This window comes from Procambarus clarkii, chromosome 10 (assembly GCF_040958095.1).
Source record: "Procambarus clarkii isolate CNS0578487 chromosome 10, FALCON_Pclarkii_2.0, whole genome shotgun sequence".
In the NCBI taxonomy this organism is placed as follows: Eukaryota; Metazoa; Arthropoda; class Malacostraca; order Decapoda; family Cambaridae; genus Procambarus; species Procambarus clarkii.
Genome location: NC_091159.1, coordinates 29,602,309 through 29,628,413, shown reverse-complemented (window position 1 = coordinate 29,628,413; position 26,105 = coordinate 29,602,309). Strand labels below are relative to the sequence as shown.

Sequence of the window (26,105 nt, the reverse complement as noted above, 5' to 3'; positions counted from 1 at the left end):
ATACTTTTCGCACAGGCTGCAAATGTTTAATAAAACAAATAACACCAGTACGACGCTAATGAAACTTTTTTAACTTTAGCGATATTATTTGTGAAGGATTTGATGTAAGATTTTGAATATGTGATATACCGTACAATATACATATACATATACATACATACATACATATATATGTATATATATATATATATATATATATATATATATATATATATATATATATATATATATATATATATATATATATATATATATATATATATATATATAAGCGTTTTTGATCATTTTTAAGTGTCAAACACCTTATGAGGAAATACACCTTTCCTAATTAAATTAACGCTACAAATATTTTATAAACCACATATTTATGAAAAAACAAAAAATAATTAATAAATGAACTAATTTTTCTTCAGCTCGTATAGTTTGAATATCATTGAATAAAATGGAAGTAGAGGTTAGAGAAGGAGAGAGTTCTGGAAGGTGAAGGTGGGACGAGGAGCTGGCAACTGTGGTCAAGCGGCGGCCGGCGACGGGCTCCACACAGCAAGTAAGTTGTCTCTCTCTCTCTCTCTTCTTGCTCTTATTATGTACCTAATGAACTATATAGGCCTATATCAGGCTGTGTGTTGTGGTGTAGTGGGTTTCCAAGGTGCTAGTGCCGAGTTAGCGGTGAATTATCCTGGCCTGAGTGAGTTATGTAGAGACAATAAGAGCCGCCACGATGGCTGGCGTCTGTCGGCAGGTGCAAGACCCTTAAGACGCCGGGAAGATCGTGGAGGTGTCATGCCCTTCTTCATAGTGAAGAACCTCACGATAATGCATAAGATAATTATAATAGAGCGCAAATAAGTAAGATTATTCAAATGAGCGATACGTTCCAGACGCCATTATGTCTATTTTCAATAGGTAAATCTGCGTCTATGCCGATTGGGCTTTAAATATTGAATTCGGCTTCATAGTGACAACGTTGTTCATTATAGTGAGAGCGTTGTTCATTATAGTGACAACGTTGTTCATTATAGTGAGAGCGTTGTTCATTATAGTGAGAGCGTTGTTCATTTTAGTGAGAGCGTTGTTCATTATAGTGACAGCGTTGTTCATTATAGTGACAGCGTTGTTCATTATAGTGACAACGTTGTTCATTATAGTGACAACGTTGTTCATTATAGTGAGAGCGTTGTTCATTATAGTGACAGCGTTGTTCATTATAGTGACAGCGTTGTTCATTATAGTGAGAGCGTTGTTCATTATAGTGACAGCGTTGTTCATTATAGTGACAGCGTTATTCATTATAGTGACAGCGTTGTTCATTATAGTGACAGCGTTGTTCATTATTGTGACAGCGTTGTTCATTATAGTGAGAGCGTTGTTCATTATAGTGACAGCGTTGTTCATTATAGTGACAGCGTTGTTCATTATAGTGACAGCGTTGTTCATTATAGTGACAGCGTTGTTCATTATAGTGACAGCGTTATTCATTATAGTGACAGCGTTGTTCATTATAGTGACAGCGTTGTTCATTATAGTGACAGCGTTGTTCATTATAGTGACAGCGTTATTCATTATAGTGACAGCGTTGTTCATTATAGTGACAGCGTTGTTCATTATTGTGACAGCGTTGTTCATTATAGTGACAGCGTTGTTCATTATAGCGACAACCTGGTCCATTATAGTGACAACCTGGTCCATTATAGTGACAACCTGGTCCGTTATAGAAACAACCTGGTCCATTATAGTGACAACCTGGTCCATTATAGTGATAACCTTGTCCATTATAGTAACAACCTGATCCATTATAGTGACAACCTGGTCCATTATAGTGACAACCTGGTCCATTATAGTGACAACCTTGTCCATTATAGTGACAACCTTGTCAATTATAGCAACAATGTTAACCACGTATAATGTCTTAAATAGACGTGTTAACGTTATATAATTACTAAATTTAATTGTTGGCCTCCTAGTCCGAATTCTGATTTAAAATTGTATAAAAAAAATTGTAAATTGTATTCAATTTGTGACCTAGTACTAGGGCGCTCACTTTACAGCACACATAGTCATTAGAACTAGGAGTGCTGTAATGACATGATAGAAATATAACCACATCAAATACAGTGCACATAAGATATACACGAATGGTACTATAATACAAGTCAGATTCCACATATGCAGGGCATCGAGCCACGTGGGGTTAATTGATAACGATATACAGTAACATAAGAAAAAATTAAGAGCTGATGAAAAAGCAACATCATACTGAAAATAGATTAGTTGTCCTACTAGAAATTAAGTCATCATCAAATTTAAGGCAATTAAGGCATTGAAAATGTAACCAGAAAGCAGGTAAAGAAAATAAACTGTCTGTCTATTTTCTTAGAATGGAATAAAAGGCGTTGACAGAAAGTAAAAGAATGAAATCTTTGCAAGTATTGTGATGAAAATTTGACAGCTGAATATATTTTAAAAGATTGCAAACCAAAATAAAATCTCTTTCTAGCATGAAAATACACGACAATAAAAATTTAGCAAGATTTAAATTTTGTTAGAGCAAACACAAGCATTAGATACCTGACGTACAGTTGGTTAAACAAATATAATAACCCAATCAACAGTACAGGATAGGCAATTCAATGAAGCCAACTCCACCGGCTAAAAGGTTACTAGACCACAGCTTGGACACACACACTGGCCACCCCAGCCAATACACGGACAACCTTACATATCACACATCCAAACAAACGACCCAGACCTCATGCCAACCCATGGTGGACAGGCCACCGAACTTTGAAAGCTCTCTCTCTCTCTACACTCAAATCCTCTTACAGAATTTCACTTCCCCATCCCTCTTCCTCCCCCATCCTTTCCAAGTCCTTTGGACATCACAGTGAAGTAAAATGTAGGACTGAAAATTATGTTTTTTTTCACTCACAGGGTTATAAACCCATGGAACCGCTTACCCGCCGAAGCCGCAAATGCTAAACTCTGCTAAATTTTAAAATCCAGCTGGAAAAAATCATCAGAGCAAATGGGGGCCTTTTGACAAACCGCCGGCTTCCTATCCTCGTCGAGGGTACTAGTGTGTTAGTGGCCCTCAGGTAAATTCAGATAAATAATTACAGGGGCCTGACGGCTGAGTGGACAGCGTTCAGGATTCGTAGTCCTAAGGTTCCGGGTTCTATCCCCGGCGGAGGCGGAAACAAATAGGCAGTTTCTTTCACCCTGATGCCCCTGTTCACCAAGCAATAAATAGGTACCTGTGAGTTAGACAGCTGCAACGCGCTGCTTCCTGGGAATGTGTAACAGAAAGGAGGCCTGGTCGAGGACCGGGCCGTGGGGGCGCTAAGCCCCGAAATCATCTCAAGATAACCTCAGAATATGGTACGTCCAGCTTGCATGTAGGCTTCCTGCTCCCGATGACCGCGCTTAATTACCATACCTAGTCGATGCTGGCAAATAATTAATCAAATAAAAAGCATAGTCTAGTCCTTAGGTATGTGAAGGTGTCTAGTAGATATTGTCTGAGGTACAGAAACGTATGGAATTTCTACTAAGTTTATTTCACACGCTCTGAAAGTAAAGGCGTTACAAATTACCTAAGATGTATATGTATACCAAAATTAGGCTGTGATGCAATATTGGCGACAGATTTTGCCACTAATTGGATTTGTTGCTATACAAATATTTACTTTGTTCTGTTATTGTAAACAGTTAATTGCATATGTCTCTGATAAATTGTTGGGTTTGGTGAGCTAAAGCCAGTCAAATAACGAGAAGATTTCAATCATTATTTTTATTTTAAAATGGGCATTGGTCTACAACAACGTAATAGTCCCAAATTCGAAGCTACTAAACCTTTATTTTTTGTATATCAAATTACGTTTTGCGCTAGTTTCTATGGCTTAGATATATTTCACCAATTTGTCTTTAGAAGACAACTGATGCCAAATATGTTGCCAAATGAAGGATAAAAGGCAACAAATAAGTTGCCTTTCCCATTTCACTTGGCCAACATTGGGTTCGTTCTCGGCTCACAACTGGAAATTCCGGGTTCGAATCCCGGGTGGGACAGAAATGGTTGGGCACATTTACTATTATCTAATGCCACTCTTCACCTAGCAGTAACCCAGGAATTAGCTTGTAGGGTTGTATCCTGGGCAAGGTCTGCGACCTTGAGGGGGACTTCGATATGAACCTAACATGGGTATATACTCTGGCTGCCTGTTTCCGACAAAATGAATTATTATTCGAATCGTAAATTGTGATCAGGGTATATCCTTTTCCATTTAACCAATTTCGCTCTTTATGAATATTATATTATGTATATTCTTGTTCAGTCTTATGGAATTTATTGTTCTACGATGTCTTCAACAGTGTAGAATAAAATTCTACCTTAATAAATCATTATTATAAATTAAAATCCAGGTATTTTATATGACCAAACAGTCAGAAAACCTTATTTAATACACGTTGCAAATTCATTAATTCCATCACAAATTGTGATCAAATGTGTCATATTTAATGTTAAGGAATTCAGCGCAGTTATACTGATGAATGAAACGTGTGAATAGATTGAATTACAAATATATTAAAGGAAACAATTGCTAATTTTGCGTATTCTCGTATCTTGAATACATCCTAGCTTAGTTCAAAAATAAATATCAACTAAAGGCAGATTGTTACTGTATATGCTAGCCCGTTATATGGACGTTAACCAGACTTCCCCTTCACATATGACTCAACTGATTAGCAATGTTTACAGCAGTGCTTCCCTCTTTTTTTATCCTGTTTTCCAATAGCACCTCTCTAAATGCACCACACAACACAACGGTACTGAAACACAAATAATTGTCATCAGAGATGAAACACCTAACCTATCGAACGCCAAACTACAAAATTATAATAGACTTTAATATTACCGTATATTTGATGAAATTTCGTTTTTTGGTATTCAATACGTTACAATTGACGATTGAATTTTTGGAGTCTGATGCAACTTGGACGAGCATAGCCTGAGGATGAGTTGTGTGTCTAGGTAAGGTAATTGTCAAGAGAAACTGCTAAGCTAGAGTGACTATATAACACTTGTAAAGGATATATAAAACCAGTAAAGGAACAATGCCCAACCACTTTGACCATCATAGATCGAACGCCAATCTTGTAAGAAGCAAGGGTGCCGCTGTACCAACCAATCCATTTTTTTTAATTGGATGGATAAATCAGAAGCCACTCGTTTGGACGCTGAGTGAAAACTATAACCCACACTTACAGATCTAAAGGTCTACCTAGCAGAAGAGTTTTTTCACGTTTTACTAAAGACTTTTGTTAATTGTTTATTCCTTATTAACTGTACTTTGTTCGTAGGCTAAATATTCTTTTTATATTAAAAAAAATCGTGTAAAATTCATATTATTGCACAGAAAATTAAAGTTAATTAACACTTCTTTTCAGTGGCTTCCAAGATGAACTCGAAATGTACTTCCAAGACTAAACCTCGGAGGACGGAGCCCAAACAGCCCAATGAGAAATCTCCCAAATCCTCGGATAAAAACACTACCCTACCCTCGGATAAAACAACCATCACACCCTCGGATGAGGCAATTCCCATGCATTCATATGCAACTACTATCCTACCTTCAGAGGAAGCAATTTCGAACTTGGATCTAACAAGGAACTGTGAATTTGATGCTTTGTATAACTATGTGACACAGGCTGGAGAGCTGGTCATTACTGATGTTCTCAAAGTTCTCTATTCTCAGCAGTACATCAAATCTTGTAATGGAAACATGTCTGTATTCGATTATTGCATTACGAATAAGCACTGGAGTCCTGAACGAGCAAAGAGGAAATTTGAATATAGTGAATGTCTGTCACATAATGTTAAAAAGCAGAAAACAGTGGATGTACATTTTGCATTCAACGTTATTGTGGAAATATGTGGCAATGTATTTGAGTGGTTGGATCCAGAATGTCGGAGCCAAATCAAGTTAGTAAAGAATTACAAGTACAAGATTTGCAAAAATTATGGGCAAAGTAACAATGAAATTAGAGCTGAGCTACACAAGTTTTGGAAGATAATTAAAAACATCTATACGCAGGTTAGTCAGGAATTCAAAACTGACTTTAAAGAAAGCCTTAGCGAGATATTAAGGATGCTAAAACTTTCCGAAGAAAGTATGGTTCAAAGCCAAGATTTGTCATTAGACAAAAACGTTTTCCATAAATTTTCAAATGACACTGAAGTTCATAAGCTAATTATGGCTCAGAGAGAACTATCAGATCACCACAAGAAGCTACAAGTGGCAAATCCTTTCACCTGGACAGATGATCAGTGCTACCAAAGTTCTAAAGGTGAAGTCGTGGCTAAACTGGTTACAAACGAAATTTACACACCATTGGGTATTGGCGGCACTGAAACAAAAGTTAGCATGAATCAGGTGCTGAAAGCTACCAAGAGGATAGCGGAAGAAGAGGTAATAACTCCAGTTTTGATAATAAATGGCGTTGAAGGTTCAGGAAAGACGACTATCTGCTACAATCTTGTGCAAAATTGGCTTGGAAGATCAGGCATAATTGATGATCTCGATAATTTTGATTTAGTGTTTCTTATTGAACACAGCAAAGTTAAGTCTAAGGTTTTTGAAAATGTAATGAGGGAACAGATGTTGACAAAAACTTGCAGAGATTTTGAAATTGACAAAATTCTTCAGTTTATGAAGAGACTAGATATAATTTTTATTATAGACGGATATGATGAAACTACTAGAGATACCTTTCCCATTGTTGATGAAATATTTGAGCATTTTGGCAACAAACGCATTATTCTGACGACGCGACCAGACTCACTTGGAGCCACCACAACTCTCATATTAAAAAAACATGTTAACTTTCATACTATTGAGGTCTCAGAACTTGATGATCTCTCACAAATTAGAATGGGTAAAGCTATTTACAAGCATATGTGTAACAATCGTAAAGCTGAGAGAACACTGAATAAATTTGTTGAGTATCACCATAGAGGTGCTGGGAGGAACATTCTAGGTCATCTGAGACTTCCACTCACTGCTGCTCTTTATATGGTCCATTGGAGAACTGGTAAGATTAAAGTGCAAACAGGAACTGAACTACATGATGCTTTATTCAACAAAAGCACAGAAAAGTTGGAAAATCGCAAAGGCACGACCAATGTAACTGACAAAGACATATTGTATCACGTATTGCCTAAGTTATTAGGAAAGTCAGCATGGATGCTTCTCAAGAATAAAATGTATACTCTGCAAGAAAGCATGGTAGATGAAATACGAGAATCCGTAAAGGGTCTTAATGTTGATCTTATTGACGTGCTACTACCATATCTAACATGTAACTCCAACCACTATTCACAACCTACTACGAGAGAGCTTTCTTTTATGAACAGACCTCAACAGGCATATTATGCCTCTAGATTCTTAACGGAATGCATAACAGAAAAGAAACTACTGTCCGAGATATTGAACAGCAAGTGAGTAACTGGAAAGACTTTAGTTTTGTTCTTTTATTTCTTATTGGACATTTGACCTCTCATGAAAAAATGGACAAAATGATTGTGAAACAAGTACTAAATATTATCGATAATGCAGGTTTTACTGCGGAAAGTTACAGCTATTGGTGGGACCTCTATGTTGAGAGTAAGGTGATGAAACTGTTACAGATTTCATTGTCGAAAGATTTTTACCTAAATCTCATTGGGTAGTAAATGACAAGACTGTTGTTCCTGCTCTTAAACTCCTTGGTCTTGTCCAGTTAACCTTAAAAGTTTGAAGATTGACATTCCTAATACCATCGATCCTTTTGATATCCCAGAATTCCTAAGTACCATGCAGAGTTTTCCAACCAAATTAGAAGGGAGATATGGGAAGCACAAACAAATTGAAGTAGAGTTGCACTTTTGGCATCATGATGAAACAGGAAGTACTGAGCCGTCTGACAAGTTTCTCCGTACCCTACACCCATGGGGCATGTTGGTGAACTTCACGGGTGAGCTTGGGGAACAGGAAGAAGGAAAAGAGTTGATCTGTAAGGCAAATAGTGCCAGAACTTTACGTGTCCGACTGAAAACGCCTGGGGCGCTCAGAACTTTAAGAAGCTTCACCAGACGCGGTGTGAAGCCTTCCAGATCGTTCGCATCACCATTGCCATCCCTGAAGAATGCGACCCAGCATCTTTCACAGAGCTTAACTGTCAGGATCTAGAACTTAATTTTAAAGAAATATCTGTTGAAAATAAGGAATGGATAATTAAGGCCATGAAAAATATTGGTGGAAGGTAAGGTAAACCTTTTCCTTATTTTGATTAAACATTCAATTAAGTATACATGTATCGTTTCTCACTTTATTGTACATGTTGCAGAATGTGTTGAAAATAACGCCACCTGCGAAAATTCATACAGTACAGTAATTTAATCTAGTTATTTTAAACTACCTCGTACCCGGCGTTACTAGTTTTGCATATCTATAATATAATGCCTATAAAACATAGGCATATCTATACATCACAATCTGCATCATGGTAAAACTTTGCAGCAATACTGGAATTTACCTACACCAGAATCCTGATTGGATCCTGAATCCAACATCATGGCAATAGATCATTCAGCCCGTCCTATGGAGCGTTCACAATGTCACTAAAATTCCCGAACCTAGCGAATAAAATAAATAAATAAATAAATTTGTATTCAAGAAAAGTACATGCATAGTTGATTTACAAACATCATGTTGGATTTATAGATAGAGTTAGTACATACAATACCTCAAGCCACTAATACGCATAGCGTTTCGGGCAAGTACCCACGAACAGAAAGATGACCAATCTAAGTGATTAAATAACAATTTAATTCATTGTGTACATCTTCATTACACATAATTTATATCCTAGAGGAACACAAGTCACATCGTACATTAGACTTTTTCCTAATACATTTTAAACACTTCTCCAACACAATTTGGCATACCATAATAAACCACCGTCAAAACTCTAAATTCGTGGGTTTCTTAGCTTATTCAAAAACCTGTAGTCATGGAAGTTTCTGTATGAAAAGCAAGATGGTGAACGTGTTAAGATACTTGTAAAAAATCTATACGTTTAGATTTTTTTACAAGCGAGTACAGGAACAATACTTCTTACTCTTGTTAGCAGGCTGAGAGCTTTTCTTTCCCATAGCTCGTGAGCCTTACCCTGGAACATGACCTGCCAATCAGTTAACAACCAGGGACCCATTTACTGATGGATGAACAGGGGCGAATAGTTAAGGATTGATGCTCAGACTGAATTCTCCCTGGTCAGTACTCGAAGCTAGTCTGATATTTAGTGAGATTGGAAGTAAATAAGTAATTATCAAAGGCATCATTGGAAATTAGTGTAATTTTCCATTTCATGTAAAAGGGTTATGGGGCTCAACCCCGCCTGTGAGCATCCCTGGACAACGACCAGTCTCCCCTGCAAAGTTTGATGAGGCTAGCCCCAAGCATCTGGCCCTAACCTCAAACAAACACACTTTATATTTATATATAAATTATTAAATAAACACTTTGGAACCTGAGGTGGCGAAATTTATTTACTTTATGACTTTCTTAATTTACACAAAGAAAAGGTACCAGTATATGATACCTTTCGATAAACGAAAATTAATATTTTTTTACAACAACGCAGTTTAAGGAATTTGAAGCAATTTGGTAAATTGTGTTAATGCCTACTATAGATAATCTACGCAACTATAAGTTGCTTTGTTGATAAAATTGCAGAAATGATGTATGTATGTTTTATGAATCTGAGTATTGCGCATAAACATCGACACAATGAATCCTCGGCAATATAATTGTAAAGATATATCCAATCTGTCATAGCTCAAGAATAGGCTTTTATTATATTTTAGTATATAAACATCCTGCTCATTTTTTGGCAACACCATAAATTATAATGATTTGCTCATTATTTATATACTGGGCCCTTTTATTGAGACCAATTATAATATTAATTACATTTAAAAAAATCGTAAGAATAGTTATTAATAAATGCACTTACAAATGAACGTGTTTGTATGAGGCACTGTATTTTGATTCAGATCTGTATTAAATGCGAAATTCATGGTGTCGTTACATGCATTAATTATAAATAAAGTCCGGTGATCGTTAAAAAGTTTAAATATTAATGAAATTAAATTGTTCAGCTTTAATTAACATTAATCTGGTCGATTAAAAGTACTTTATGAAAAATATATCATAATCCCATTACTAATTAACAAATATTTACATCTAGCAATCAGAAATAAAGAACTTGTACTGTAAAATATTGGTTTGCTATAGGAGACTGATCTCGAACCCATACTGTTATGCGATTATTTCATTAGTGACAATTGTTTGCAGAAATGGAATCAAAAGGGCATATTTCAACACCTGCACCTTGGACATCAAGGCCCAAGCAAACTTCCTGAAGGAACTCTCTGGGATTATAATTGAAAAATTATCAATCTGCACCATCATGGATGTTGATAAAAGCCAACAGAAAAAGTTACAAGCCAATGCTACGTTTACTGTCAACTGGATATAATGCAGAGTACTTCCTGGAGGCCCAGTACCACACAACCCTCAAAGGATCTGTATGCCATCATTACTTAAGTCATCTTCGTGGATATTGATGAATACCAAGAGAAAAAGTTGTAAGCCAGGATTTACTACGTTTACTGTCAACTGGACAGTAAAGTACCACGCACCGCTCTAAGGGTCTGTTATTTATTATTTATTTTATTTATTTATTTATTTTATTTATTTATTTATATACAAGAAGTTAATTTGCATCTTCGTGGATATTGATGAACACCAACAGTAGCGGCTGAAAGGACTAATTGCTACTTTTTTATTTTACTGTTGACTGGATATTTAGTTAAATATCATCTGGATTACAATTAATTAACATTGTCATTTCCAGACTTTGCAAATATAAGTTAGATATGTGAATACGTAATATCCATCATCGTGAAATGTCAGGATTTACTTGTACTGCTATCAAATATTTATTTTATGGAGACATGTTACTATTACGTATGATTTTTGTTACAGAGTTCTGTGACTTCTGAAGCAGATCACTATTATATATTTTTATTTTCATATTCCCAATTCTAAAAATATTGCTTCTCTTATCTAGGTGTTTAAATTATATATTTATTTAATTATATATAAATATATAGATATATAATTGCATATACCTATTTAGTTCATTTTATACTGGATATTGCACATGATAAAATATTGTGCGTTTGATGGAAAAATATTTAGAAGTGACTTACTGATTGATACAAGGTAAAGCATATATATAGCTGTTAATACCCAATTATTTTTGACGTCTTCAAATGTATTCATGTTTTCCAAGTTACGGTAATTGCGTGTTTATCTGGTAAATTGTTCCATTTATTTATAATCTATTAAAAATGCAGTGTTAATATATCTGATCTAAACCTAAAGTGTTAAGTTTGTTTTTATTGCCCAGTGTAGTGGTGTACAGACATATGTACACTTCATATACAGTATATGTTGCCTGAATGCTCTCGATTTTTAAGAAAATTTCTGGTGATGGGAACATGCTTTTCACTCAATTCTTTTGGGGTTCTAAGGCCAGTGCTGGGATATGCAGTGTTCCTATCGTGAAGCTGGGTCCTGGGAGCTGTATTGGAACATACATAATTGTTATCATGAAATTGGGGTCCTGGGAGTGTGTTGGAACATATATTATTGCTATTATGAAACTGGGGTCCCTGGGAGTGTGCCAGAACAGATTTTATACCTATTACGAAGTTGGGGACCTGGGATTTGTGCCCTCATGAGGTGAGACATTACTTCTCTCATGTCAGCATTATAAACGGGGTATATGAGCTATAGGGAAAATCAAATGGGTATGCAAATAAAGTATAATCACACAAGGAAATGTAGAAATCTCTTAGTACAGATAAAAGTTCCAAAGGTTGCATATTCCACCCAGAACTAAAATCTCAGTAAAAAAAAAAAAATGCTATGACAGAGGAATCAGGTGAATAAAACCAAATGCCATTATGAAAATAACCACAACTCTATATACCAGGGCATTTTTTTTAGCAAGAGAGAGAAGAAATGACAGGTAGAAATGACAAGACTTTGAGATATTGAGATATATACAAGAGTTGTTACATTCTTGTACAGCCACTAGTACGCGTAGCGTTTCGGGCAGGTCCCTGGAATACGATCCCCTGCCGCGAAGAATCGTTTTTTCATCCAAGTACACATTTTACTGTTGCGTTAAACAGAGGCTACAGTTAAGGAATTGCGCCCAGTAAATCCTCCCCGGCCAGGATACGAACCCATGACATAGCGCTCGCGGAACGCCAGGCGAGTGTCTTACCACTACACCACGGAGACTCTACCAACATCTCGGTTAAATGCTAAACAAGACACAAAGATAGTGGCAATGCCTTTCAGAACCACAAATATTAACACTCATCATTCGAATAAAATGTCCAACCCTTCCACAAATATGATATTCATATTTGCCAACATTTCAGGGTATCAACATGTAAAATAGTCTATTTTATAACGACTCCTAAATGAGAATACAGTGCTTGCAGCCCAAACTGAAACTGTTATAAAGGATTACTTTGATAGTGAAATTTGAATACCAGAGCACAACCTTTTCAGATGTGACAGAAAACACAAGATACAAACTGGGGTACGTCAGCCTGTACATCAAAGCCATACTCATCTGCATTGAGCTACTCACCACAGCAAACGATATGGTGGAAGTGCTTATAATCAAAACAGATATCCCAAATGGTTATTGTCCTTGTATATATATATATGTCACCAGATGCAAATCTTCAGCAGTTTAAAGATCAACTTATGAAAATAGAATGCTGCTTAGAAAACCTCAGAATCTCAGCCCTAAACATTATTTTGCTTGGTGACTTCAACTTACAGCAACTAAAATGGATAAAACGGTGGGAAAATACAGTTTTATCAGAGGGAATCCCAGGAAATAGTCTAATTGAACAATCACAAAGAAATGGCCTCTTTTGGATGTGTGATAGATTTGCATTAAACCAGCAAATACTGTAGAATCAACCAGAAAACACCTTAGATCTTATTTTTACAATGAATGGGATAGGAACATAATGATTACAAATACATGTTACTCAGATTAGAACCTAATCAAAGTTCAAACTATTATGGACAACAGTCCTGTGGCAGCCAGTCTCAAATCTAAGAGGACAGTTCAGCCAATTTAATTTTAATAATAAACTGATAATGGGGAAACTAACAAACCAAAATCTCACAGAAATAAGCAGGGAAGAACAGTTAAATGGTGCAACCCCATCCCAAGAACAACAATGAAGGCTATGTAGGGAAATAGAAACAATTGAGCTGATGTTTCAAGAATCATAAAAGGAGAAGCAAAAAAAAAAGAGCAAAAAACCATCAGTGAAAAAGAGAGGAGGCCAATATACCTTTTCTCCTTTGCAAAAATCTAGAACAAAAACCACCAAATCTAGCATTGGACCATTTAGCCAGGAAGATAGGACTTTCACAGATGAAAACAAAGAAATTAATTAAATACTAAGGATACAGTACAATTCTGCTTTCAGTGAATTCCTGAACACAATGATATCTAGTCTAGATAGAACACAATATCTATCAATATCACAGTGATAATACCAACATTGAATCATATATCAGATGTCACCCTAACACCACTGGATAATAATGTAACCATAGACAGCATGCCCATGTACTCTGCACCAGGACCAGATTCCTGGAATTCTAAATTCGTCAAAAACCACAACAAATTATCACAATCCCTAGGCATTATTTGGAAATGGAGTCTAGATACTGGTGTTAGCTCCAATATACTTAAAAGGTGCTACAGTATATACAATGTTCTGCAGAAGACTGTATACAGCACCTTGAGAAAGGATGTAGGTTACATTTCAAATTTTGGTTTTTAATATGCACACTTAAACATAAATTGGGTCTTTCCTTCACCTTCAATAATAACGAAGATGATGATGATAATGATATTATTATTACATTTATAAAAAAAATACACAGCATCTGAATACAGTGAATACCTGTACTAAGTAGGCATTTTATTTTGACAAAGCCACTAATTATGTGTAGCATATATTTTTTTACAAAATTAGGATATGTTATTCCTATCATTTTGGACCCAGAGCATTTTGTGCATTCACTATTTCATTTTCACTGTTAAAAGAACATTTTTATGATAGTTTCAAAATTTAAATTTATTGTATTATTATACTATACTTATAAGTAATTACTGAAACAAATTAAACCCAGAAGGCTACAATGAACCATCTGTGCCACAGAATATTAAAAAGTTCTTACATACTTTCAGAATGCCAGTACGAGAGCAGAAAGACATAAGACGTATGATGTGAAAAGAATCTGATTCGCTGTTGATTTTATTGAGGGACACATGACTTGAGGTCAATGGGAAGGTTAAACTTCCAATTTTTCTGAGAATCGGGATATTCTATAATGTGTCTTGACTGTTAGCAGAACAATGCGGTACTGAGAGTAAGATGCAAGTCTGTTTAATTAAATGTACGAGAGTTAATCATACATGGAAAATACATTAAATTAATATAGCCAGAGACATTTCGCACTTCATTACAATGATGGGAGAAAGGTCACCGAGACAGGTCTCATTTGAAAGTACAGTATGTAATTTATTATTCCTAATAGTAAACTATTTATCACTCAAATGATTGTTGTTTATGTAATGAATGACTTGAAATCTGGCCAAGAAATTCGTTTCTGGAAGATAGAACAGGCACAAATGGCCACTTTAGTGACAAAATCTCCAAGGCCAGTAGAGTCAACACCACTGTGAGTGGGAACCCAGCTAACTTGACTAAAATCTGGTAATCATGAAATACAACCAGTGTTGGAGCTCAATCACTACAGGAAGAGAGGTTAAAAGATTCCAGGGCCATATGAGTACTGTATCAACTACATGAAAAAAGAATTATTGAAACATTAAAAGTATCAAGACTCAGTGCATACAAAATTCCAGTGTTGTGGTTGGATTGGATGGTGGAGCGACTGCCTAACTTCTTGCAGCCATTCAATCCCTGACCATTGAAATGGTTGGGCACTATTCCTTTCCCTCATCCTATCCTAAATCATTCAAATATCCCTTCTGAGTGCTATCTAATCATAATGATTTGATACTTTCTTATCAAAATTACTTTAGTTTTGTGGTAAAACTACTCATTGAGAAATCAAAACTGGGGAAATACAGCTCAAAAAGTTTTAATTAGTTTTTTTTTTTTAGTGAAGTTAACACTGATTTAAACCCTTTTGTAAGTAAAGCAATAGCATGGCAGAGGATCTTCTTTGCTTGTTTTCAGAGATTGAAATTGTGTTTTTTGCACGTTAGTAAAGTTTCATGTTTGTTCCTTGAGCAGCTTTCCTACCTTATCTCTAGTTACTCAAAAGTTTTCTACAGTATTTTGTACTTGAAAATCGTTATTGCGGCTAGTTCTTTGAAAATCGTATTCCGCACAAACACACCTTGGAACTGTTCATTTCATGTTTCACACATTTCCTTACAGAGTCTGTCCCATTTGTACTCTGAATTTGGACTTTCTCTTACAATTTGCATTTCATGAACTTAATGGTTCATAGTTCTGTTTTACATTTGTCCACTATTTCTTTCTCAAGGTTTCATTCTATCTATTCTCACTACTGAATACTGTAATTGTTTCATGCTTGTTTGTGGTGCTAATATATTTGAAAGTTTGTCTTCTTTTTAATCATGACAATTTTTGTATCTTATTATATTTATTATTTATTTGTATTTCATGAAGCAAAATTAATATTTTATCCTATCATGTGATCTACCACCAAAAGAACCTGCCTATAGATTTCTCCCTCAGTACATCTCAGGATCCAACACCTTAAAAATAATTTTTCAGACAGGGTCATAACACCAAATGAACCAGGCCTATTAACTTCCCCTATGCTCAAAAATTTCTTAAACGTTCCCAAGAGTAAATATCTTGGGAACTCATTTTAATAATTACTTTGCCTAATGATCTAGATTTTACAAGGGGCCCCTCTCTAGAATCCTGACATTTTTCTGAAAAATTAAAAATTTGGAGGAGAGATCTGGTGGCAATTATTTGGTCTGTTTAGAGGGATCTGTTACAGGTCTAGATATGGGAAATGCCACCGTTTTATCTTGAGATACATTATGTTATTGTGATTTCAGTGTTTACTTGATGGGAGGGTTTGATGAAAACCATTACCCGCTTGCACCAGAGTGTATGCAGGTTACATGTAAAACCTGGATTGGCTACTTACTTGGTGCCTCCACTGTTAGTGGATCCAGACAAATTTCAGATTAGTATACTGTGATCCATGGGTTATGTATAGCATAACTTTTAGTATGCCGTGATTCATCCGAGATTACCCAGGAGACTGGTTTCATCCCCCATCTTGCTCCAAAATTTCTCTCATTCTGGAGATGTGTTCCAGTAAATTTTAGATTTTTTCTAATCTATTGTGACTAGATGTATACTGTAGTATAAAAAATAATTCCAGTACAAAATGTTTTGTAAGGGACAAGAAAAACACTTGAAATCAGAAAATGAAAATACATACACCTTAAATCACAATTGGCAATACATGGGTCTTGAGTGATGGAAGTAGTTGGCTGAGGTGATATCAGGTTGGGCCTGATACCCAATATGGTGGCTGTAAGCTGTACCCACACTGTGTTCACGTATTTAGAGATACATGAAGATATAGAGTGAATAATGAAGTGATTTTTTCCAATTTTTAAATCAGATAACATTTTAGTCGTCACAGCGATCACCATATAACCAAGGATTATGTCAAATGCATCAGATTGCTAGTGTTAAAACCTTATACTGTACTATGCATATCTTGGTGCAAATATGTGGTTTGCACCAAGTACAAATCCTATATACCAAGGTGTCATATTAGGGTATGAAAATCGATTCCCTGAAGAATTTGTTTAAAAGCCGTTTGACATTCAATTAAAAAATCTCAAAGCCAAAATACAGAATATAAGGAGTACAATCCCACCAACTTGAAATATGTCCTAAATTTTATATTAATTTTTTTTAATTATCAGGAGAGCACGCCAAGCCATTACAACTTTATAGCACTTGGAAGGGGGTCAGGATTAGGATTTGGGATGGGATGGGGGGAAAGGAATGGTGCACAACCACTTGGATGGTCGGGTGCTGAACGCCGACTTGCATGAAGCGAGACTGTCGCTCTACCGTCCAGTCCAAGTGGCTGGACATATTATTTTAAAATAATCCCTGTACCTCTCACAATTTTGTGAGATTTCTTTGTTTCATTTCTCGAAAATCTCAACACAAAAAACAACCAATTTTGTTTATTATTAGAAATACACAAAATTTATTTGTACATTTTTACACGTACAAAATTTTATATTAACTAAGCAGTAAAACATGTCTAGTGAATGTCCCCCCATATCAAGAATGGACATGGACCCAACAATAAGCACTGCAACTCTAAAACCTATACTGAACTGTCATTTAATATGCCAATAATGTACTTTTTTAATCAAAAGCTTTCAGACTCAAGTGGCTTTCTATATCTGTTCAACCTTTTTATATAACACTTATGCAGCTAAAAAAAATAATTCTTCGAATTGCTAAATTAATGACCACAAGAATCTCTTGGGAATTACAATCATTGTACAAAATTCATATTTTCCTAAAAATATATTTTAGAACAAAATCCTAATATCAAATACAACTCTATCTTGATGACATTGACAAGCCTCCCCTTCTTTGCATACAAACATTCTATGCGAGATATAACAAAAGACGGAAGGTTTTAAAAAATACAACGAACATGTTCCATTGGATTTTAATAAAATTGGGCCATGACTGGCAGGTAAAATCATTAACATTTGAGCCGAATGCAAACTATGGTAAATACATGGGATACCACAGTCCGTGCTTGTATGTAATATTCTCCGATTAATAAGAACAAATTATTAGGACATTTAAAATCACAATAACTAATACCACTTACTGTACTCAAGTTTAGATATCTTCAAGGGGAACAGATGACCAGTTAATTATTAATTAGCAAAAATTATCAAAACATCTGATCAAATTGGGTAACCCACACTAGACAAAATTTTCATAAAAAATATACAACAATTATGCTGCAATCAATTGAGAAAGCCTTTAGCAATGAAGATAAAATTTATTCCCCCAAAATGTTGACAGGTCAACTTTATTTCAACAAACTGTCACTATAATCTTGAACAAAAAATATGCTTCCGAATATTAAACAAACATCTGATACCTTGACAATAGATATTTTCTGCTAGCTCTTCACATGATTTTTTATCCAGCAGTAGATATTACTTGGTAACCATATACTTAATGATCCTTTATGCACTAAATGGTTTTGTATAAAAAAAAATCCAACGAAGTAAAAACCTATTTTTTTAAGAAGTTGCAAAACAAAACCATATTTAAGTAAAACGTAGAATTTGATCCATTGCGATGGACATCACACAACCCAACTGGCTGTATGCATAAAATTATTTCACCTAATGATAAATGTAGGACGATGTACGGTATGACTAAATGCATAAACAGTAAATACTGTATAGTCCGTGCAAAATAAATTTTTTATACAGAATCAGTACAAATTCCATTTCAAGTAATAGTGTGTATCTAACTGAAACCTTCAATCACTTTAATTTAATCAAAGTAGGTAACAGAATTTGTCTTTTTACCCACTAATAATTCAAGCTTCATGATATAAAAAAAACAAAACAAAAAAATAACTACAGTATTTATTTTGTCACACCTTTTTACTCTAGCCTTTTGGGGGGTCTCCCATTTCTCAAGGCAGTAGCATTGAAGAATATTTCCCATGCACTTAACCTATATTCAACCACTCCAAGTAAAGCTCTTATTGTTACATTTATAAATAATGTACGATACTAATAAAGACAATCATAATGTCGGATAATTGCCAAGAGACTTGGGCAAAAACAAGCCGTTTACTATTACTAAAGTAGTAATCTTGTTTGTTTGCCTTGTCGTAAATTTAGTCTAACAAAATTAGGGTATTTTTTTTTACCTTGTCCAATTCAAGGACTTGTGATATTGAGACTTTCCATAGAGGAATACAGTATTCTTACTTCTTACCTTAATACTGGCACACAAAAAGGGAAGACCAATGTTTCTTAACACAAACCCACAATGCTCATAGGGTCACAAAGCCTTATTAAATAGTGTGTGAATTTAATTTTTTAAGAGGTCCATATTTAGGATAAATTTCAGGGCTAAATTATTTTAATGGATTTTAAACACATTTTTAAATACCATGTACTATACATTGAATTCTTCATATCTGTTGCAGATAACTTTTTTAATATCACTGGTGAGAGTTCACCCTCATTAAAGAAGTATCACTTGCGAGGCACACGCCTTGCAGAATTTTCTAAAATATTAAGTTACGCACTTAAAAAAAAAAAAATGCATTTTTGTTTCAAACCTTCCTGCATCTCCAGCAAAGGAGCTATATTGTTAATTTACAATAACTGTTAACATTATTCTACTAACAATCTAGAGGTCACTGGTGATGTATAAAAAATCTTGTCTGGTTGCAGACCTACAAACTATATTACAACCACTGTGTAGACTCACTTCCAACTGGCTCTATAACAAATATATAGTAAAAGCTACCCAAACACCTTAGCACAATATTAAGTACCATCAAGGGAAGAGTAAAAGCCTCATCATGATGCCCATCTTCAATCACACCAGGATCAAAGATAAGCAGCCTGAGCTGCTTTACCACTTCCAAGCTTTCTCCAGATGAAAGGCCCGCACCATTCCAGAGCCACATTGTGTACACTATATGGACAGCATAAAGCTCAAACAGAACTGTATGCTCCTTTGGGTGAAATTTAACTAAGTGCTCAGTATCTTCACAGGCATGAAATATTATGGTGCTATCAAAATATACTGCAATCTTAACAAGTTAGAATCATTGGGTTGGGTTATCAAAAATTTGGAACAAATGCAATTATATCTAGTGCCAAGTCCCTGGTGTCTTCACTATAATAATGCAAATGAATGTCTTCCCAAATTTATGGAAATAAATTTCAGTTTACAGTCAGGAGTCTAAAAGAAAATGTACCTTCGTAAGAGACATTGTTTTCAAGCTCCTCACTACATCACTTTCAATGAATGATTACCAGGATACGTAGATGTTTGCTATTCTTTTGAACAAATGAATTCTAAATGAGCTCTCAAATAGAACTCTAAAATGTTAAAGCCATACAACCAGCTATTACATTAAACCTTTTTAATGAAGCCAGAATTATTTTTTTTAATCAGTTTAGCCTCTTAATGACTACTATATAAAACTATAATGTTCAATTATTAAATTTTAGGAACATTAAATTACTATACAAAATAAGAAATGTAATATATTATAGTTCATCCCAAGTTCGATTCCAGGTTAGGACATAGTTGGGCTAGTTAGTGTCCTTACACCTAATGCTTCTGTTTACCTAGAAGTAAATAGGTACCTGGGAATTAGTGAAATAAGGGGGAAAGTACCTAAAGTATATATATATATATATACATAGGCTCCTGTTCCTTACAATGGGAATTGCATGTATATTAACTGAGTGAAAGTACATTTGTACAGTACTGTATATCGCCTGATCTTGTGAAGTGGTAGGTAGGTTATTGCTGCGGATGACTACTGGAATGAGGTGGTGCTTGTTGATTTGTGATGCTATCTAATGTTTTATGAATGATATAGTAAATAAACAAACAAAATGCTTTTCTTCAGTATCTATAATCTTCTTTTATTGGGGTGACGCCACCCCACCACATGAAAATGCTTAAGTGCATAATGATAATGCATAAATTATGAAAATTAACCAAAGGGAGCAAGTTTAGTTCAAACTGAAATATGACTGATCGGAATCAGAAGTTACCATATATCTTTCAATCATTAAAAGTGAGAGCACAGGGAAGACTTTTTATAAGACAACATAAGAGAGAATTAGTGTGAACTACCTGAGTATAAACAGTGATTTTAGGTACTGTACCTAAAACCTGGTAGTATGCTCTTAGTTTCTCTGCATGACATATGAAATGAACTTTCATATTTACAGATTTACAAGGTAAAATTAATTATATACTGTAGTTAATCAAAGCAACAAGTACCATAGAAGTACTTTAGCTTGATAAATGAGTTACCACTGACAAATTATATTAATTTTCCACTTCTCTATTCGGGATATGTGCAACAGAGAGCAATGAGCTCTGTCAAATATAATGTTACTGCAGGTTTTTAGGTCAACATGATAACTGCAAATACATTATTTCTATTTTGTACATGTATGTGGTCAAGTCCATAAAGTAAGTAATTTTTTAATAATTTATCAATGCAGCCATCAATATGCAATGTGATTAAAACTAAGGCATATCAGGTTTTAAACATACATATCGATTACAAAATGCACCAATTATATATTTCGCTTGTCAAATGTCTATGGAAATAATGACTGGGTTCACTGCCCACCTCAGCATAATAAGCTATAACACCTGTTGGAAACAACATGATTCAAACAGGTTACTGGTTGATGAGTTCTACATAATTTGCTGGGAACAGGCCAAACATGCCATCAGGGCCAACGCCTTGCCACCAACCCTCATCTATCTGATCGATGTTGGTGATGATCTCTGCAGGATCAAAGGTTATCTCGGTGTCATCAGCTGCAAAAGAAGGGCATCAAAATGCTAACATATAAATACATAAATTACACATGGAACAAAATGAATAATGAAACTGTAGAAAGAGTATCTGACAATGCGCTTGTGAAAAACCAAATGTAAATCATTTCACTGCATAAAACAAACGCGGTGAAATGTATTCCACCTGGAATACAAAAATTTAAAGTGACAAGATATGGGTGACCTTACTATACTAAGTATAGTATACTAACTATACTAAGATACTATATAGTATATAGTATCCAACTTCCCTTTTGTAGACACACTGCATGAATTTTGCTGTGGAGATTTAGTCACGATGCTACAGAAAGGACACAATGCAAAGTCAATGCCCCAATACTTCACATCTGTCTTATAGCATCTTGGGTGGCATAGAACAATGGGCAACATGATTTAGTATACATGTGGACAAAAAAAAAATTGATAATGGGAATATAAATTAGGTTTTAAAATTTTTAAATTGAAATAGAACTCATAACAATGGATTTAATTACGAAAAACATTTATACAGAAAGATTATAAGTACACACTGCTTTGATAATAGGATTTTTTGGATAAATGAGCAAAGTACATACTAAGTAATGTTATACAAGTAATTACCTACCTGAAATAACGTTAACAGGCAGACAAAGTGTTAACCAAAGTGTAAAATAGCTACAGGGATAAGAGCTATGCTTGTGGTGTCCCATTTTCCCTATAATCTTTGTCTTATAATGTTTTGAAGCTTCTGATGATTATGTATACACTATCAATTAATACCTTGCAAAGTTCTAAAACTAAGGTTGATATAAAAAAGTGAGTATAATTACAACCAGCCTCACTTGGATCAATACGATGACTGATGCTTTTACGTTCTTATATGTTTAGGTCCACTTGTACACATAACTTTATACTATACAGTACTTATATCTTTATCCCTTGTATTTTTACAGGTGAATATTTTGATGATAAGGAAGACCTTTCTCACAAGGGTAATACATTGTCATCTCTACTGTTCTACTACTGTATCATTTCCTTCACAGTACTAAAATAATTCTGTGCACTTATCAGTATTTGGTAGTATAGTTAAAATGATGTATCAGATATTTAGATTTGTTAACTACAGTTTTGCTAGAAATCCTAGAAACAGGCTCATAATTAATACTACACTACTGAATACCTAATTATATTCCCATAACACTGAAAATCTTTTATTCTTAAGCTTTTTATGTACTGAAAAAGTGACTAAAAATTTACTTACCGGCTTGATAATCATACAGTGCCCGGGCACACAACCCATGCTCAGGAAGAATCTGATATTCCATTCCCTGAAAAGAAAAAATCCACATTTAGAATCAAATCATTTTGCTAAATGGCCATGTTTCTTAGATGTGATATTTTACATTTGCTAAAAGTTGACAAGAAGCAGACCCTCATCAACTGATTTAGTCAAGAAACATTCAAATTTTCCAACTTCCAGGATCAAGCTAATTCAAAAGCCTAAAATCTAATTGTCATGAAAATGTTGTACGATCAAGATTAGTGCCGATATATTGTCCGAGATTACCTAACTATGACCACCTGTGTATGCAGCGGTGCTAGGGAAGGAGGGATGAATACTCACAGTGGTTATCAACAAGTGTTAAGTGCCTAGAAGGAAGGAATTTTTAGGGGTAAGCGCCAAGCCACCACGACTATATAGCACATGGAAGGGGTCAGGATAAGGATTTGGGATGGGACGGGAGGAGGGAATTGTGCCCAACCACTTGGACGGTTGGGGATTAAACGCCGACCTGCATGACGCGAGACTGTCGCTCTACCGTCCAGCCCAAGATAGTGTGATTACTATGGTGTGCCTAAAGCACACCATAGTATTCAGAGTGCCAGATATAGATCATGTGTATATGATCACAGATATAGATCTGCCAGATATAGGTCATGTCTGACTCAACCTGCTGATGCAGTGAATAAGAGAATCTGTTCAGCAATATTTATTAATGTGGTGCTAACATAAATGGATTCCATTGATGAGGAGGACAAACTTACCGTACATATGAGGAATGTTGTTGTTTAAGATTCGCTACTTGGAACAAAATGTTCCAAATAGCATGGGCTAAGGCGAGCCTGTAGTACACTTTACATATGAGGAAGGAGGGATTCACTGATACAACCATGTAAACTTACAACACTAGTTTATTTACTAAAGAAAACACACATATTTACACATGGTTGGGAGATAATTGTCTTTATATTACAGAGTGTTGTATAAGCAAGTAATGAGAGACCCTAGCTTAGCATTACAATATGCACAATCCACTAATAACAGCTGCCTGACAGTTTGACTAAAACTGCCGTTTTAGTCAAATGACAATTAGGAGCTCTAATAATGCTTGGGAGAACAGTAATTTGTATCCACATAAATTCTGATGTGTGTTGGAAATAATCCAGTCTCACTGGGTTACACTTAAGTACCACAAAGATATGAGAACATGTACGCAAATAAACAAGGGTACTTACTTGACCAGAAAACATGAAAGGGGGAAACAATTGGCCAGAGAGCATGTCACTTTTGAGAGGAGTAGAGTGGCCACGGACGTGACATCACGACGAGTCTAGGGTGGTTTGATGCTGTGCAAATTACCCAACTTGGCAACTTTTTGAGAGAAGGATAACTCTTTTGGATGCCTATATAGAGCACTTTTAGTGCACATTCCTAGTATCAGAATGGGCCGAGATGGAAAGGGCTGTAGCATTTGTCTCTTAACCGGTAAGGCACTAAACATTTACCACCAGCTAGACAGAGGTTGGAGAGGTGACTACATCACTCAAGATGGCTCTACTGCATGGATTCATCAAGATCAGTCCTGACAACATGCTAGCAGTATTCAGGAAGGCAACACTAAAGGATGGGAAATCTCATCCCCTCGTTTATCCAATGTTTGAAGATGTATCTCAACAGATGGCGCAAGCTAGCTGACACTCCACATGGGAAATACAGTTTGCTGACTTGATAGTACAGGAACAATTTCTTGAAGTCCACCTCTCTGGGTGTACAATACTCTATCCACTCTCACCACACACCGACAGATACAAACAGTTTTGAAAGTTCAAATCTGAAGAAGCGTCTGTAGGTATTATTGTGTAAAGATTGAGAAAGCATTTTACTATTGGTAGTAGCATTGTAAATAGCATGAAGAAATGTTTCATTACTCTGAAGTACTTCTGTGCATATAAAAATATACGAAACAGTATAGTAGTAGAATGACGAAGCAGAGAACAGAATACAAATGAAGACACACCACTAAAGGAAACAGCCAGCAAAGGTGGGTGATCAATTTGGGCCAATAAGTATATGGGTATAAGGAAATTAAACAAAATCATGCGTCTTGTTTCTCGAGTAACCTGTTCACACAATTCCTAACAGTAATATAGGTATGTACTGTATTATTATTTTCATTGATATTTGATATTACAAATAAATTAATACTTTTAAGTGATCACATGAAATTTCTTTCTTACAAAAGTGTTTGTTGTTACCGTTACTTTTTTTTAAATTTGTATACATTATAAGTAATTATTTGTCCGATTACCATATGTTTGTAAACATTATATGCTAGATTAGAGATCAATTTAAATTTAAAAATTAAATATATCTATATCTAAGGTTTTACACTTACTACTTACATCAACTTCGTATACCATGCCAACAGCAGGAGTGGTGCCAGGAGCCCCTGATGTGCTCGAGTTAATTTGGTGAATGTCCGTTTCGTACAAATTATTGGCGCTGTTGGACGATGGTTTAACTGAAGCCGGCTGCTCTGTATGACTGTATGTATGCTTTTCTTGTGCACCATTATGATGGGAACTTCTGAATGTCTCTACTGCTGTGTTTTCATAGATCTGAGAATCACCATCTCCATTCTGTTAAGAAAGAATTAACAAAAATTAAATAGTGTACTTCTTTCATTATACAACAAAATACAAATACAAATAAAGTTGCACCATGATAATGAAAGGTTTCACTGATGCCCAATGACTAGTATTTGTTTTGTCTTCATATTCAGAAAAAAATATTCTTGGTGAATGAGGACAAACTGTTCAATTTTAATTTGTATCACAAATAGTAATTAATTGCTGTAAAATAAACAATTTATCTACATCAGCTAATACAAACTGTACAGCACACTGTGTACCTTGCTTACTCAAGAATTCTTTAACATTAACAAAGGAAAAATGCTTCACAAACACATGTATATAAATGCAT

At 35.2% G+C, this 26,105-nt stretch overlaps 3 protein-coding genes across 3 annotated transcripts; 1 reads left to right on the top strand and 2 right to left on the bottom strand.

Annotated features, from left to right (window-relative positions):
• The first annotated feature begins 411 nt into the window (after positions 1-411).
• Positions 412-11,491, top strand: LOC138363259 (uncharacterized). Its single transcript, XM_069322268.1, is given in 6 exon segments — positions 412-547; positions 5,449-7,494; positions 7,670-7,768; positions 7,771-8,115; positions 8,118-8,301; positions 10,398-11,491. Coding segments are annotated over 6 exon segments (2,859 nt in total). The 5' UTR covers positions 412-546; the 3' UTR covers positions 10,582-11,491.
• On the bottom strand, positions 919-1,857 carry LOC138363260 (uncharacterized). Its single transcript, XM_069322269.1, has one exon. It carries the CDS (start codon positions 1,855-1,857, stop codon positions 919-921), a length of 939 nt encoding a protein of 312 aa, XP_069178370.1.
• A 6,441-nt stretch (positions 11,492-17,932) lies between the features above and the next one.
• On the bottom strand, positions 17,933-25,783 carry LOC138363031 (drebrin-like protein). Its single transcript, XM_069321813.1, has 3 exons — positions 25,526-25,783; positions 23,103-23,169; positions 17,933-21,844 (listed from the first exon to the last, which is right to left on the bottom strand). The coding sequence occupies exons 1-3, from the start codon at positions 25,541-25,543 to the stop codon at positions 21,702-21,704; spliced, it is 228 nt and encodes a 75-aa protein (XP_069177914.1). The 5' UTR covers positions 25,544-25,783; the 3' UTR covers positions 17,933-21,701.
• Between the last annotated feature and the right edge of the window lie 322 nt (positions 25,784-26,105).